The 16,909-nt window shown below is 36.4% G+C and overlaps 1 protein-coding gene across 5 annotated transcripts in view; it reads right to left on the bottom strand.

Annotated features, from left to right (window-relative positions):
- UIMC1 (ubiquitin interaction motif containing 1) overlaps positions 1 to 16,909 on the bottom strand; it is a 137,831-nt gene that overhangs the window by 72,603 nt on the left and 48,319 nt on the right. For all 5 annotated transcript variants that reach the window (XM_032626466.1, XM_032626468.1, XM_032626464.1 and 2 more), the window contains exon 3: positions 15,102 to 15,186. In XM_032626466.1, the coding sequence (XP_032482357.1) occupies positions 15,102 to 15,186 (85 nt within the window). The remainder of the gene's footprint in view (positions 1 to 15,101; positions 15,187 to 16,909) is intronic.

The raw sequence follows: 16,909 nt of genomic DNA, 5'->3' as shown, positions 1-16,909 counted from the left end.
TACAGAAACCAAGACCCAACACAGCCAAAAATAAATAAATAAAAAATAAATAACATTAAAACTGTATTACTAATATATATATATTAAAAACAAAACAAAGATGAACTTAATTGATATTTATAGGACGTTCCATCCAAAAACAACAGAATACATTTTATTCTCAACTGTTTGTGGAACATTCTCCAGGATAGATCATATCTTGGGTCACAAATCAAGCCTTGGTAAATTTAAGAAAATTGAAATCCTATGAAGTATCTTTTCCCACTACAACGCTATAAGACTAGATATCAATTATAGGAAAAAATCTGTAAAAATTACAAACACGAGGAGGCTGAACAATATGCTATTAGGTAACTAATAGATCACTGAGGAAATCAAAGAGGAAATCAAAAAATACCTAGAAACAAATGACAAGGAAAACAACGACCCAAAACCTATGGGATGCAGCAAAAGCAGTTCTAAGAGGGAAATTTATAGCTTTACAATCCTACCTCAAGAAACAAGAAAAATCTCAAACAACCTAATCCTATACCTAAAGCAATTAGAAAAGAAGAACAAAAAAAAAACCCGGAGTTAGCAGAAGGAAAGAAATCATAAAGATCCGATCAGAAATAAATTAAAAAGAAATGAAGGAAACAATTGCAAAGATCAATAAAACTAAAAGCTGGTTCTTTGAGAAGATCAACAAAATTGATAAACCATTAGCCAGACTCACCAAGAAAAAAGGGAAAAGACTCACATCAACAGAATTAGAAATGAAAAAGGAGAAGTAACAACTGACACGGCAGAAATACAAAGGATCATGAGAGATATCTACAAGCAACTCTATGCCAATAACATGGACAACCTGGAAGACATGGACAAATTCTTAGAAAAGCACAACCTTCCGAGACTGAACCAAGAATACAAAATATAAACAGACCAATCACAAGCACTAAAATTAAAACTGTGATTAAAAATCTTGCAACAAACAAAAGCCCAGGACCAGATGGCTTCACAGGCCAATTCTACCAAATATTTAGAGAAGAGCTAACACCTATCCTTCTCAAACTCTTCCAAAATACAGCAGAGGGAGGAACACTCCCAAACTCATTCTATGAGGCCACCATCACCCTGATACCAAAACAAGACAACAATGTCACAAAAAAAGAAAACTACAGCCCAATATCTCTGATGAACACAGATGCAAATCTCCTCAACAAAATACTAGCCAACAGAACCCAACAGCACATTAAAAGGATCATACATCATGATCAAGTGGGGTTTATCCCAGTGATGCAAGGATTCTTCAATACATGAAAATCAATCCATGTGATAAACCATATTAACAAATTGAAGGAGAAAACCTATATTATCATCTCAAGAGATGCAGAAAAAGCTTTTGACAAAATTCAACACCCATTTATGATAAAAACTATCCAGAAAGCAGGAACAGGGGAAACCTACCTCAACATAATGAAGGCCATATATGACAAACCCACAGCAAACATCATTCTCAATGGTGAAAAACTGAAACCATTTCCTCTAGGATCAGGAACAAAACAAGGTTGCCCACTCTCACCACTATTATTCAACATAGTTTTGGAAGTTTTAGTTACAGCAATCAGAGAAGAAAAAGAAATAAAAGGAATCCAAATTGGAAAAGAAGAAGTAAAAATGTCACTGTTTGCAGATGACATGATACTATACATAGAGAATCCTAAAGATGCTACCAGAAAACTACTAGAGCTAATCAATGAATTTGGTAGAATAGCAGGATACAAAATTAATGCATAGAAATCTCCTGCATTCCTATACACCAATGATGAAAAATCTGAAAGAGAAATTAAGGAAACAGTCCCATTTACCACTGCAACAAAAAGAATAAAATACCTAGGAATAAACCTACCTAAGGAAACAAAAGACCTGTATGAAGAAAACTATAAAACACTGATGAAAGAAATTTAAAATGATACAAACAGATGGGAGAGATATACTATGTTCTTGGATTGGAAGAATCAACATTGTAAAAATGACTATACTACCTAAAGCAATCTACAGATTCAATGCAATCCCTACCAAACTATCAATGCCATTTTTCACAGAACTAGAACAAAAAATTGCACAATTTGTATGGAAACACAGAAGACCCCGAATAGCCAAAGCAGTCTTGAGAAAGAAAAACAGAGCTGGAAGAATCAGACTCCCTGACTTCAGACTATACTACAAAGCTACAGTAATCAAGACAGTATGGTACTGGCACAAAAACAAAGATAGATCAATGGAACAGGATAGAAAGCCCAGAGATAAACCCACACACATATGGTCACCTTATCTTTAATAAAGGAGGCAAGAATAGACAATGGAGAAAAGACACCCTCTTCAATAAGTGGTGCTGGGAAAACTGCACAGCCACGTGTAAACGAATGAAATTAGAACACTTGCTAACACCATACACAAAAATAAACTCAAAATGGATTAAAGACTTAAATGTAAGGCCAGACAGTATAAAACTCTTAGAAGAAAACATAGGAGAAACACTCTTTGACATAAATGACAGCAAGATCCTTTTTGATCCACCTCCTAGAAAAATGGAAATAAAAACAAAAATAAACCAACGGGACCTAATGAAAATTAAAAGCTTTTGCACAGCAAAGGAAACCATAAACAAGACAAAAAGACAACCCTCAGAATGGGAGAAAATATTTGCAAACAAATCAACGGACAAAGGGTTAATCTCCAAAATATAAAAGCAGCTCAATATTAAAAGAACTACTCAATCAAAAACTGGGCAGAAGACCTAAATAGACATTTCTCCAAAGAAGATATACAGATGGCCAAGAAGCATATGAAAAGCTGCTCAACACCACTAATTATTAGAGAAATGCAAATCAAACTACAATGAGGTATCACCTCACACCAGTTAGAATGGGCATCATCAGAAAATCTACAAACAACAAATGCTGGAGAGGGTGTGGAGAAAAGGGAACACTCTTGCACCGTTGGTGGGAATGTAAATTGATACAGCCACTATGGAGAACAGTATGGAGGTTCCTTAAAAAATTAAAAATAGAACTACCATACGACCCAGCAATCCCACTACTGGGCATATACCCTGAGAAAACCATAATTCAAAAGGAGTCATGTACCAAAATGTTCACAGCAGCTCTATTTACAACAGCCAGGACATGGAAGCAACCTAAGTGTCCATCAACAGACGAATGGATACAGAAGATGTGGTACATATATACAATGGAATATTACTCAGCCATAAAAAGGAACGAAATTGAGTTATTTGTAGAGACGTGGATGGATCTAGACTGTCTAAGTCAGAAAGAGAGAAACAAATATCATACATTAACGCACATATGTGGAACCAGAAAAATGGTACAGATGAACCGGTTTGCAGGGCAGAAATAAAGACACACATGTAGAGAACAAACGTATGGACACCAAGGGGGGAAAGTGGCAGGGGGGGTGGTGGTGGTGGGATGAATTGGGTGATTGGGATTGACATATATTCACTAATATGTATAAAATAGATAACTAATAAGAACCTGCTGTATAAAAACTAAAATAAAATTCAAAAATCACCCAAAAAGAACCTGAGCTTCATTAAGTCCTGAGACCTGGTGTGTGATCTCAGTTAGAAGACTGTTCAAATCCCAATCTGGGTTTGGGCTGGGTTTGAGTTCCAGCCCATGGGTTCAAGTCCCAATCTGAGTTGCACAATTTCACCTTCATTAAAAAATGTTACTGAAAAAAATTACTTCATTGCTAAAAAGTGCTAATCAGCATCTGAGCCTTCAAAAAGTTTTAATCTTTTGATTGTGGAGGGGTTGAAATATTTCAAGAATTACCAAAATGTGACACAGAGACATGAAGCGAGCAAGTGCTGTTGGAAAAATGGCACCCAAGAGATTTGTTTAACACTGGGTTGCCATAAACTTTCTATTTGTGTTTTAAAAAAAAAAAATCTACATAGCTCAATAAAGTGAAGCAAAATTAAACAAGATATGCCTCTAATCACTTTGAATGTCAATGGATTAAATGTATCAATTAAAAGACAAAGACTGAAAAAAAAAAAGACAGAGATTGGATCAAAAAATAAGACTCAACTATATGTTGTCTACAAGAAACCCACTTTAAGGACTTCCCTGGCAGTCCAGCGGTTAAGACTCTGTGCTCCCAATGCACAGGTTCGATCCCTGGTTGGGGAACTAAGATCCTACATGCCACATGGAGTGGCCAAAAAAAAAAAAAATTTGAGAAAATTGATAAAGACAGATGTTGATTCTTTGGAAAAATTAATAAAGCTAATATGCTAAAAAAAGAAAAGAAAGAAGGAAAGAAAGAAACATACTTTATTTATTTATTTTTTATTTATTTGGCTGCCTCAGGTCTTTAGTTGTGGCACACAGGATCTTCATTGTGGAACATGGGATCTTTCACTGTGGTGCTTAGGCTCCTCGTTGCAGTGCGCAGGCTTCTCTCTGGTTGTGGCACGTGGACTCCAGAACATGTGGGCTTAGTTGCCCCACGGCATGTGGGATTTTAGCTCCCCAATCAGGGCTCGAACCCATGTCCCCTGCATTGGAAGATGGATTCTTAACCACCACACCAGGAAGTCCCAGAAACCCACTTTAAATACAAAGAGAAATATAGATTAAAAGTAAATGGATGGGGTTTCCTTGGTGGCGCAATGGTTAAGAATCCGCCTGCCAATGCAGGGGACATGGGTTCAAGCCCTGGTCCGGGAAGATCCCACACGCCGTGGAGCAACTAAGCCCATGCACCACAACTACTGAACCTGCCCTCTAGAGCCCACGAGCCACAACTACTGAGCCAGCGTGTCACAACTACTGAAGCCCACATGCCTGGAGCCCATGCTCTGCAACCAGAGAAGCCACCACAATGAAAAGACTGCACACTGCAATGAAAAGCCTGTGCACTGCAACAAAGAGTAGTCCCTGCTCGCCACAACTAGAGAAAGCCTGTGCAAAGCAACGAAGACCCAATACAACCAAAAAAAAAAAAAAGTAAATGGATGTGGATTTCCCTGGTGGTCCAGTGGTTAAGACTCCATGTTCCCAATGCAGGGGGCAAGGGTTTGATCCCTGGTCAGGGAACTAGATCCCACATGCCTCAACTAAAGATTCCACATGCCACAACTAAAAGATCCCGTGTGCCGCAACTAAGACCCGACACACCCAAACAAATAAATAATTTTTTTAAAGTAAATGGATGGAAAAATGTACCATGCTAACACTAATCAAAAGAAAGCAAGAGTAACTCTATTAATTTCAGACAGAGCAGACTTCTAAGCAAGGAAAGTTATCAGGAATAAAGAAAGGCACTACATAGGGATTAAGTCTCCTAGAAGACATAACAATCCTTAATGTGTATGTGCCTAACAAAAGAGTGTCATTGGTGAGGCAAAAAATGGTAGAACTGCAAGGAGAAATAGATGACCCACTATCACAGTTGGAAATACCAACCCCCCTCTATCACATATGGACAGATCCAGCAGGCAGAAAATCAGTAAGGATATAGTTTAACTCAACAACATCATCAATCAATTGAATACAATAGACATCTACAGACTACTCCAACTAGTAACAACACACATTCTTCTCAAGCTCACACAGAACATTCACCAAGACAAACCACGTTCTGGGCCATAAAACACACCTTAAATTTAAAACAAGAGAAATCATGCAATGTCTATACTCAGACCACAATGGAATTAAACTAAAAATCAGTAACAGAAAGAAAACAGGAACACCTCAAAATACATGAAGATTAAACAACTTCTAAATAACTCATGGGTCAAAGAAGAAATCTCAAGAGCAATATAAAAATACTTTGAATCAAATGAAAATGAAAAATGCGTCTTATCAAAATTTGCAGGATGCAGCAAAAGCAGTGCCTAGAGGAGAGTTACAGCATTAAATGCATACACTGGAAAGAAGATCTAAAATCAATCATCTACATCTATACCTTAGGGCAGGGGTCCCCAAACCCTGGGCCGCGGACCAGTCCATGGCCTGTTAGGAACCGGACCACACAGCAGGAGGTGAGCAGCAGGCAAGTGAGTGAAGCTTCATCTGCCACTCCCCATCACTTGCATTACTGCCTGAACCATACCTCCCTGATCCCCAGTCCGCGTAAAAACTGTCTTCCAGGAAACTGGTCCCTGGTGCTAACAAGATTAGGGACTGCTGCCTTTGGGAACCAGGAAAAAAAAAAAAAAAGTAAATTAAGTACAAAGTAAGCAGAGGGCTTCCCTGGTGGCGCAGTGGTTGAGAGTCCGCCTGCCAATGCAGGGGACGCGGATTCGTGCCCCGGTCCGGGATGATCCCACATGCCGCAGAGCGGCTGGGCCCGTGAGCCACGGCCGCGGAGCCTGTGCTCCACAACGGGAGAGGCCACAGCAGTGAGAGGCCCACGTACCACAAAAAAAAAAAAGTAAGCAGGAAAATAACAAAGAATTACAGCAGAAATCAATGAAATTGACATCAAGAAATAAGTAGAGAAAATAAACCAAACCAAAAGCTGGCTTTTTAATAAAAAGAAAAAACATCAATAAAATTGATAAATCACTAGCTAGGCTGACTAAAAAAAGAAAGGGCACAAATTACTAGTACCAGAAATGAAAAAGAGGACATCACTACAGATCTCATGGGCATTAAAAAAATAATAAAGGAGGGCTTCCCTGGTGGCACAGTGGTTGAGAGTCTGCCTGCTGATGCAGGGGACACGGGTTCATGCCCCAGTCCGGGAAGATCCCACATGCCGCGGAGCGGCTAGGCCCGTGAGCCATGGCCACTGAGCCTGCGCGTCCGGAGCCTGTGCTCCACAACGGGAGAGGCTATAACAGTGAGAGGCCCGCGTACCGCAAAAAAATAATAATAATAATAAAAATAAATAAAGGAATACTATGAACAACTCCATGCCTGCAAATCTGATAACCTAGATGCAATAGACCAATTCCCTTTGAAACACACAATCTGCCAACACTCACATGAGAAGAAATAGGCAGTCTGAATACACCTATATCTATTAAAGAAAGAGAATCCATAATTAGCCTTCCACTACTAAAAGCAACAGGTCCAGATAGAGTCACTAATGAATTCTACCAAACATTTAAGGAAGAAATTATACAAATTCTATACAATCTCTTTCAGAGGACAGCAGAGGGAATACTTCCTAAGTCATTCTACATGATCACCATTAAACCTAACACTAAAACTAGGCAAAAACATTACAAGAAAACTACAGACCAGTATCTTGCATGAACATGAACACAGATACAAAAATCCTCAACAAATAGTAGCAAATTAAATCTAACAATGTACAAAAAGAATTATACACCATGACCAAGTGGGGTTTATCCCAGATGTGCATGTTAGCTCAACACTCAAAAATTAATTAATGTAGTACAACACATAAACAGAACAAAAAAGAAAAATCACATATCATATTCAATAGATTCAGAAAAAGCACTGGACAAAATCAAACACTAATTCATGATAAAACTTCTCCATAAACTAGGAATATAGAACATTCTCAACTTGATAGAGAATATCTATAAAAACGCTATAGCCAACATCATACTAAATGGTGAAAACTCAAAGCTTTCCCACTAAGAACAGGAAAAAGGCTAGGATGTCCCCTCTTATCATTCCTTTTCAACACTGTACTAGACATACCAGCTAATGCAATAAGACAAGAAAATGAAATAAACAATATACAGACTAAGAAAAATAAAACTGTCTTTGTTCACAAATGACACTATCATCTAAGTAGAAAATCCAATTGAATCTACAAAACAATTCCTGGAACTATTAAGTAATTATAGTAAGGTTATGGTACACAAGGTTAGTATAAAATGGCCAATCACATTCCATATACCAGCAATGAACAAGTGTGATTTGAAATGTAAAACACAATAGCACTTACATTGGTAATGGAATAATGTACAAGATCTATAAGAGGAAAACTAGAGAACTCTAATGAACAAAATCAAATAAGAATTAACTAAATAAAGGGATATTCCATGTTCATGGATAGAAAGACTCAGTAATGTCAAGATATCAGTTTTTCGCAACCTGATCTGTAGATTCAATGCATTCCAAATCAAAATTCCAACAAGTAATTTTGTGGATACCAACAAACTTATTCTAAAGTTTATATGGAGAGGGCAAAAGATCCAGAATAGTCAACACAATATTGAAGAAAAAGGACAAAGTTGGAGGGCTGATGTTACCTGACTTTAAAACCTACTATATAAAGCTACAGTAATCAAAACAGTGTGGAATTGGTGAAAGAACAAATAGGTCAATGGAACAGAAGAGAGAGCCCAGAAATAGACCCACATAAATATAGTTGCCTGATTTTTACAAAGGAGCAAAGACAATACAATGAAGCAAAGGGATTATCTTCAACAAATGTAGCTGGAACAACTGGACATTTCATATCCCAAAAACTGAATCTAGACAAAGATCTAACACCATTCCCAAAATTAACTCACTGGATCATAAACTGATACGTGAAACACAAAACTATAAAAGTCCTATAAAATAACATAGAAAACCTAGATGACATTAGGTATGGCAATAACTTTTTAGATTATATCTAAAGGCATGATCCAGGAAAGAAGTAAATAAGCTGGATGTCATTAAAATTAAAAACTCCTGCTCTGCAAAAGACAATGTTGCAAGAATAAGAAAACAAGCCACAGACTGGGAGAAAATATTTGCAAAAGACATATCTGATAAAGGACTGTTATCCAAAATATACAAAGAACTCTTAAATCTCAACTGTAAGAAAATAAACACAACTAAAAAGTGGGCCAAAGACTTTGACAGACAACTCACCAAGATGATATACAGAGCAAATAAGCATACGAAAAGATATTCCACATCATATATCATCAGCAAAATGCAAATTGAAAAAAGGAGGTATCACTGCACAACTACTAGAATGGTCAAGTTCTGGAACACTGACAACACCAAATGCTGGTGAGGATATGGAGTAACAGGAACTCTCATTCATTGCTGGTGGGACTGCAAAATGGTATAGCCACTTTGGAAGAGAGATTGGTGCTTTCTTATAAAACTAAATATACTCTTAGCATACTCAGCAATCATGTTCCTTGGTATTTACCCAAAGGAATTAAAAACTCATGTCCACCCCAAAACCTGCACAGAGATGTTTATTCCAGCTTTATTCTTAATTGCCAAAACTTGGAAGCAACCAAATGTCTTTCAGTAGGTGAACAGATAAATAAACTATGGTAGAGCCAGACAATGGAATATTATTCAGTGCTATATAAAAAAAAAAAAGATTTACCAAAGCTTGAAAAGACACAGAGGAAAATTAAATGCATATTACTAAGTGAAAGAAGCCAATCTGAAAAGGCTATATACCGTCTGACTCCAACTACGTGACATTCTGGAAAAGGCAAAACTATGAAGACAGTAAGAAGACCAGTGGTTGTCACAGATTGGCAGGGGAAGTAGGGTAGGGATGAATAGGTGGAGCACAGAGAATTTTTAAGGCAGTGAAAATACTCTGTTTGATACCATAATAATGGATACATGTCATTATATATTTCTCAAAACCCATCGAATGTATAACACCAAGAGTGAACCCTAGTGTAAACTACAGACTTAGGATGATTATAATATGTCAATGTAGGTACATCAATTGTAACAAATCTATCACTTTGATAGGAAAAGTTGATAATGGAGGAGGCTATGTATGTGTGAGGCTATGTATGTGTGAGGTAAGAAATCTCTACCTTGTCCTCAGTTTTGCTGTAACCTAAAACAGCTCTAATAAAATGAAGTCTTAATGAAAGTTATACACACACACAAATACAGGCTGAGAATTTTCCAAAGTAAATAGAGATCTCAAATCAGACCTCAAATCACAGATCCAAAAAGACTATCAAGAAAAATACATTCCATGACCCCAACAAAAAATTCATATCTAAATATTATATTCAAACTGGTAAAAAAAAAAAAACAAAGATACAGACTACATTGAAGGAAGCCAGAGAGAAAAACATGTTACATTCAAAAGAACAAAGATGAGGATTAAAGCCAACTTCTCATTAAAAACTCTGCAACCAGAAAATAATAAAGTGACATCTTGAAAATGATGAAAGAAAAAACTGTCAAACCATATCCTATAGCCAGGGAAGTATTTCTCAAAAATGAAGGAGATTGAATCTACAACTTTCAGTAAAAAGGAGAACTAAGCAGAACATCAAGTAAATAGAAGACAAACAACACTATAATCCAACCAGACCAAATAGATATCTACAGAACACTCTATCCAACAGTTGCAGAATAAACATTTTCCTCAAGTGCACATGAAATATTCTCCAGGATAGAAAATATGATGGTGATAAAACAAGCCTCAACAAACACAGAAAGATAAAAAACATACAAAGCATGTTTTCCAACATAATGAGTGAAATTATAAATAACAGAAGGAAGAAATTTGGGGAATGGACAAATACGTGGAAATTAAATAAAACACTAAGTAACCAAATGGGTGAAAGAAAAAATTACAATGGGAAAGTAGAAAATACTCTGAGATGAATGAAAATGAAAATATGTCTTAAAAACTTAAACGATTTAGCTAAAGCAGTACTTAAAGGGAAATTTACATCTATCTAATGCCTATATTAAAAAAGAAAGCTCTCAAACAAATAACCTAAACTTCCACCTTAAGACACAGAAAAAAAAGAGAAAACTAAACCTAAAGAAAGCAGAAAATAAACAAAATAATAGAGGAGAAATTAATTTTAAAAATAGTAAAACAAGAAAAATCAATGAGATGAAAAGTTGGTTTTCGAAAACTAAAAATATTGGCAAACTTTGAATTAGATCTGAGCAGGGGGAAAAAGAAGACTCAAATAACTAAAAGCAGAATGGCAGTGGAGACGTTACTAACAAATACAAAAATAAAAGACAAACTGCCAAAGCTGACTTGTGAAAAAATATAAAAACTGAACAGAACTACAACAGATAAGAAACTGAGGACTTCCCTGGTGGTGCAGTAGTTAAGAATCTGCCTGCCAATGCAGGGGACACGGGTTCAAGCCCTAGTCCAGGAAGATCCCACATGCCTCAGAGCAACTAAACCTGTGTGCCACAACTACTAAGCCTGCACTCTAGAGTCCACATGCCACAGCTACTGAAGCCCACGCGCCTAGAGCCTGCGCTCCACAACATGAGAAGCCACTGTAATGAGAAGCCTGCATACCGCAACAAAGGGTAGACCCTGCTCACCACAACTAGAGAAAGCCCACATGAAGACCCAGTGCAGCCAAATATAAATACATTTTAAAAAATTGAATTAGTAATCAAAAACTATCTACAAAGAAAAGCCTAGGCCCAGATGGCTTCACTGGTGAATTCTGTCCAACAATTAAAGAAAAATAATATTAAATCTTCACAATCTTTTCCTAATATAGAACAGGAGGGAACAATGTTCAACTCATTCTATGAGGCCAGTATTAGTCTGATACCAAATCCAGACAAAGACATTACAAGAAAACTACAGAACAATATCTCTTATGAATGTAAATGCAAAAATTCTCAACATAATGTTAGCATACCAAATCTAGAAGTAATATAAAAAGATTACACACTATGACAGAGTAGAATTCATCCCAGGAATGGAAGGTTGACTTAACATATGAAAATCAATTAACACACCAAACTGACAAAAGACAAAACCCATATGATCATCTCAATAGACAAAGAAAAAGCATTTGACAAAATTCAACACTGCTTCATGATAAAAACATTTTTAAATGGTTATAAATGGTTAAAGTAGTATATTTTATGTTATGTGTATTTTATAATAAAAATATTTTTAATAAGCAAAGAAATGACCAATAAGCACATGAAAAGATGCTCAACAGGGCTTCCCTGGTGGCGCAGGAAAAAAAAAAAAACCTCAATGAGATACTATTTCACACCCACTAGGATGGCTGTAATGGGGGAAAAAAGAAAAAGGAAAATAACTGTTGGCAAGGATATGGAGAAACTGGAACTCTCATACGATGCTGGTGGAAATGTAAAATGGTGCATCCATTTTAGAAAGCAATCTGGCAGTTTCTCAAACAATTAAATATTGAGTTACCATATGACCCAGGAATTCCACTCCTAGCTATATCACTCAAGAGAAATGGAAACATACAGCCACATAAAAACGAGTACTTGAATGTTCACAGCAACTTTAGTCAATAACCAAAGAGGAGAAACAACTCAAATATCCATCAAATGATGACTATATAAACAAAACATGGCACAGCAATATAGTGGAATAATATCTGGCAACAAAGGAATGAAGTACTAATACACGCCAAAACACAGATGAACCTGAAAAAATTAAGTACAAAAACCAGTCATGAAAGACTACATACTATATTATTCCATTTATATGGAATGTCCAGAATATGCAAATCTATAAAGACAGAAAGTAAATTAATAGTTGCTTAGGGCTGGGTGGGATGAGGGCTTTGGGTTACTGGATAAGTGTATAGGGTTTCTTTCTGGAGTGATGAGAACATTCTAGAATTAGACTGTGGTGATGGTTACACAACTCTGTTAATATACTAAAACCCACTGTATATTTCAATGATGCAAGTATTATATGATGAATAAATTGAGTGAGTTATATCTCAGTAAAGCAATTACCATAAAAATGGAGAAATACATTTTCAGACAAAAATAAAAGAGAGAATTAATTGGTCTACGTTAAAATAAGTGATAAAGGAAGCTCTTCCAGCAGAAAAAATATGATACTGGACAGAAACTGGGACCTACACAAAGAAATAAAAAGCCCTTGATGGCACAAATAAAGGAAAATATGGAATTGTTTATTTCTTATTTCCATTCCTCTGAAAGTCATTTAACTATCTAAAGCAAAATAGTATCAATGTATTGTGTTAATAATATATGCAAAAGTAAAACGTATGGTAAAAATAACACAAAGGAGGGTAGAAAGGAATCAGGAGTCTTTATACTAAGGAGTCTTTATGCTACGTGTAAAACAATATGACATTATTTGAAAGTAACTGTGATTAATTAAACATGTATACTGTAAACTCTAGAGGAACCACTAAATATTTTTTTAAAGAGATATAAGGTAAGTAAATAGTAGAAATTAAATGGAATCATAAAATAATACTCAACAAAGTCAAAATAAGAACAGAAAAAGAAGAAACAATTGGAACAAATAAACAGCTTTCAATCCAATTACATCATTAATTACATTAAATATAAATGTAAAGGACAATTAAAAAGACTGAAATTGTCAGGCTGAATTTTAAAAAAAATTTAAAAGACTAAGACTGGGAAAAAGAGCAGGACACAATTATATAAAAACGTGAAACACAGACAGCAAGCAAACAACTATCAACGTTCTACCAATGGTGACAAAAACCTAACTATCAATTGATAAAGATTACTGCACCTCAAAAAGTAACTATTATCAATAATTCTCAAGACTGAAAATAACTTGAGTACATTCAACAGATCTAACCATAGTGACAGCCACCTCTAGATATAACACAATGATTTAGCAACAACAACAAAAATTATGGTTAATTTTATAAGGCTGAGAATTATACCTTAAATCACCAAAATTCAAATTAACAGTGAAAAAAAATCCTTCTTTATCTTGAATCAACTGTTGTAATAATTTCAGCCAGTTATCATAGTTTTGAAAACTTCACTGAAATACTTAAACATCTCACATGACATTAAAATGCAAAAATACAGTAATTATTAAACGACTTCACAATTGAGTAACAAAGTCAGAAGAGAAAAAACTTCCAACAAAGGATTTTTCTGATACTGTGATTTATAGTAATAAATATATACCTAATCTTTGCCCCTGGCCCTGTCACAGAGCTCCTAATACCCTTGGAATTTCCTCAATGAAAAGAGCAATAAAGATGTCTTTTGTTATTCGTAACAATCCCCTCTTTGGCACATCAGAGACTATGTTAATGAATTTACTTTTAGAAAGCCCCTAAGGATGGGGGCTGGTCGCCAGGGGGAACCAACCAAGGTATTAGAGGATTAGAACTTTCATTCCAACTCCCCAATGTCCAAGGGAGAGGGGCTGGCTGGAAGTTGAACCAATGGCCAATGATTTAGTCAACCATACCTGCATAATGAAGCCTCCATAAAAATACATGAACTACAATGTTTGGTGAGCTTCCAGGTTGGTGAATATGTGTGTGTACTGGGAGGAAGACATACCTGGACAGGACATGGAGATCCGCACCCCTTTTCCTATATCTTGTCCTATGCATCTCGTCCATCTAGCTGTTCCTGAGTTATACACTTTATAACAAACGAGTCATCTAATAAGTAAACTTTCCCTGAATTCTGAGAGCCATTTTAACAAATTAATCAAACCCAAGAAAGGGGTCATGGGAACCTCTGATTTACAGCAAGTCAGTCAGAAGCACAGGTAACAACCTGGAATTGCAACTGCCGTCTAAAAGAAGGGTAGTCCTGCAGAATTAAGCCCTTAACTTGTGGGATCTGAGAGTGTCAGATTTCCTTAAATTGTAGGGCACCCAGTGTCTGCCAGAGAGCTGGAGAACCGCTTGGTGTGGGGGAAAAAAAACCCTACACATTTGATGACCAGAGTGAAGTGTTAAGAATACAGGAAACACACAGAAGAGTTTTTCCCTAAAAATTTTAAGGAACAAAAGAGTAAAACACACCATTATTGGAGCCACTAAGTGACTTTCTAAGTGTTATCTGCATGTTATTGATGAGGAAACAGAGGTAGGCTGAAAGTAGTGGCTTGCCTAAAGTCCACACAGTAAGGTGGAGCAAGGATTCAAATCCAAATCCTAACTCTGAAGATCACATTTTTAATTTCAACATTGTATTTAATAAGTCATTTATATATGCTATAGGTTAATTGTGATCCCTACAAATTTTAATGAAACCCAGAATTAACAGGAAGCACACACAACCTTATTCAGAGAAACCTCTTCCTAATGAAGAAACCAGTGTCAGGTCTATGATTGTTGTAATTTCGAAACCATTCTCAACACAAAAATGAAAACATACGTGCAATTTTTCTTTTAGCCAAACACTTTGCTCTATTCAACTGTTTTGTCTTCATTTTCTGCAATCCATTCTCCTCCTTTGGTTCCTGTTGCAAAACAAGAAATATGATCAGGGTGACTGCCATTAGAAGTAGTACTCTTTCTATCTCCTCTACAGCCAACAGAGGCCACTGAGCCTCTGAAGAATCAGTGGTGGTTTTAAATGTTCAAAGAAAACATCAGAAAAAGATTCTTACAGTAGAAAAAGGAAAATGTAGACTCAGAACCAATAAAAATTAAAAATCATAACATACTGACATAATTATCTGTCATATACAAGCTCATGTAAAACTGGTCCATCTGCAAAATACCTGCAAGTACGCATCCAAGTTCAGAGAAAGCTTGATTCAAGGTTTAAAAATCAGTAATAGGGCTTCCCTGGTGGCGCAGTGGTTGAGAGTCCACCTGCCGATGCAGAGGACACGGGTTTGTGCCCTAGTCTGGGAAGATCCCACATGCCGCGGAGCGGCTGGGCCCGTGAGCCATGGCCACTAAGCCTGCACATCCGGAGCCTGTGCTCCGCAATGGGAGAGGCTACAGCAGTGAGAGGCCCGCATACCGCAAAAAAAAAAAAAAATCAATAATAAAGTTTAAACTCAGTGCAGAGTCACTTATTTTAAATCAGTACTTTAAAAAGCAACAGAACTGAGGAAAAGTATGCAACATATTTATCAGATAAAGGGCTAATTTTCCTTATATATAGAGCTCTTATAAATCAATACAGAGACCAATATTTAACCTCCTCCCATAGACAAAGAATATGATAAAACACTTCATAGAAAAACATACACAAGGGGCTCATAAGTATGTAAATCATAACAATTATATGGATACTTTTTTAAACCTATATTAATAGTAAAAATGAAAATGTTTTATAAAACATTTATTGTGGGGAAACAAGTACTTTCATACCACTGATGGAATACAATGGATGCAAATCATTATTTTGTGTACCTGGAACTAATACAGCATTGTATGTAAATTATACTTCAATTACTCTGTGTGTGTGTGTGTGTGTGTGTGTGTGTGTGTGTGTGTGAACACCGGGAGGAAATGCATCAAAATGCTAATGGTGGGACCTCTTTGGTGGTCCAGTGGTAAAGAATCTGCCTTGCAATGCAGGGGATGCAGGTTCAATCCCTGGTCAGGGAACTAAGATCCCACATGCCGTGGGGCAGCTAAGCCCTTGTGCCACAACTACTGGGATCACGTGCCTCAATTACAGCCCATGTGCTGCAAGCTAAAGAGCCCACGCGCTCTGGAACCCACATGCCACAACTAGAGAAGAGAAAACCTGCACACCACAACTAGAGAGAAGCCCACGCACCACAATGAAGAGCCCACACACCACAACAAAAGATCCCACGTGCCTCAACAAAAGATTGTGAGTGCCACAACTAAGACCCAACACAGCCAAAAATAAATTAAATAAATAAATAATAAATAAATCTTTAAAAAATAATTTAAAATGCTAATGGTGGTTATGTCTAGAGGGTGGGGATTATGGGTGATTATCATGTTTTAGTTTAGGCTTCTATGTATTTCTAATTGCCTGCAATTAGGTATTGCTTGTAAAATCAGGAAGAAAACAATAAACGTCATTAAAAATGAAAAAAAAAGAATACAGACAAAGGTGATCCAATAAATGTATAATTGGGGTCTCTAAAGAAGAAAACAAAACAATGAAAAAGACTAACATAAACACTATAATCAAAAAAAAATTTATAAGGGAGAAAACACCTGAATCTACAAACTGAAAGTATATACGAT

The sequence above is a fragment of the Phocoena sinus genome, chromosome 3 (genome assembly GCF_008692025.1).
Source record: "Phocoena sinus isolate mPhoSin1 chromosome 3, mPhoSin1.pri, whole genome shotgun sequence".
NCBI lineage: Eukaryota > Metazoa > Chordata > Mammalia > Artiodactyla > Phocoenidae > Phocoena > Phocoena sinus.
This window is presented reverse-complemented; position numbering and strand designations above follow the sequence as displayed.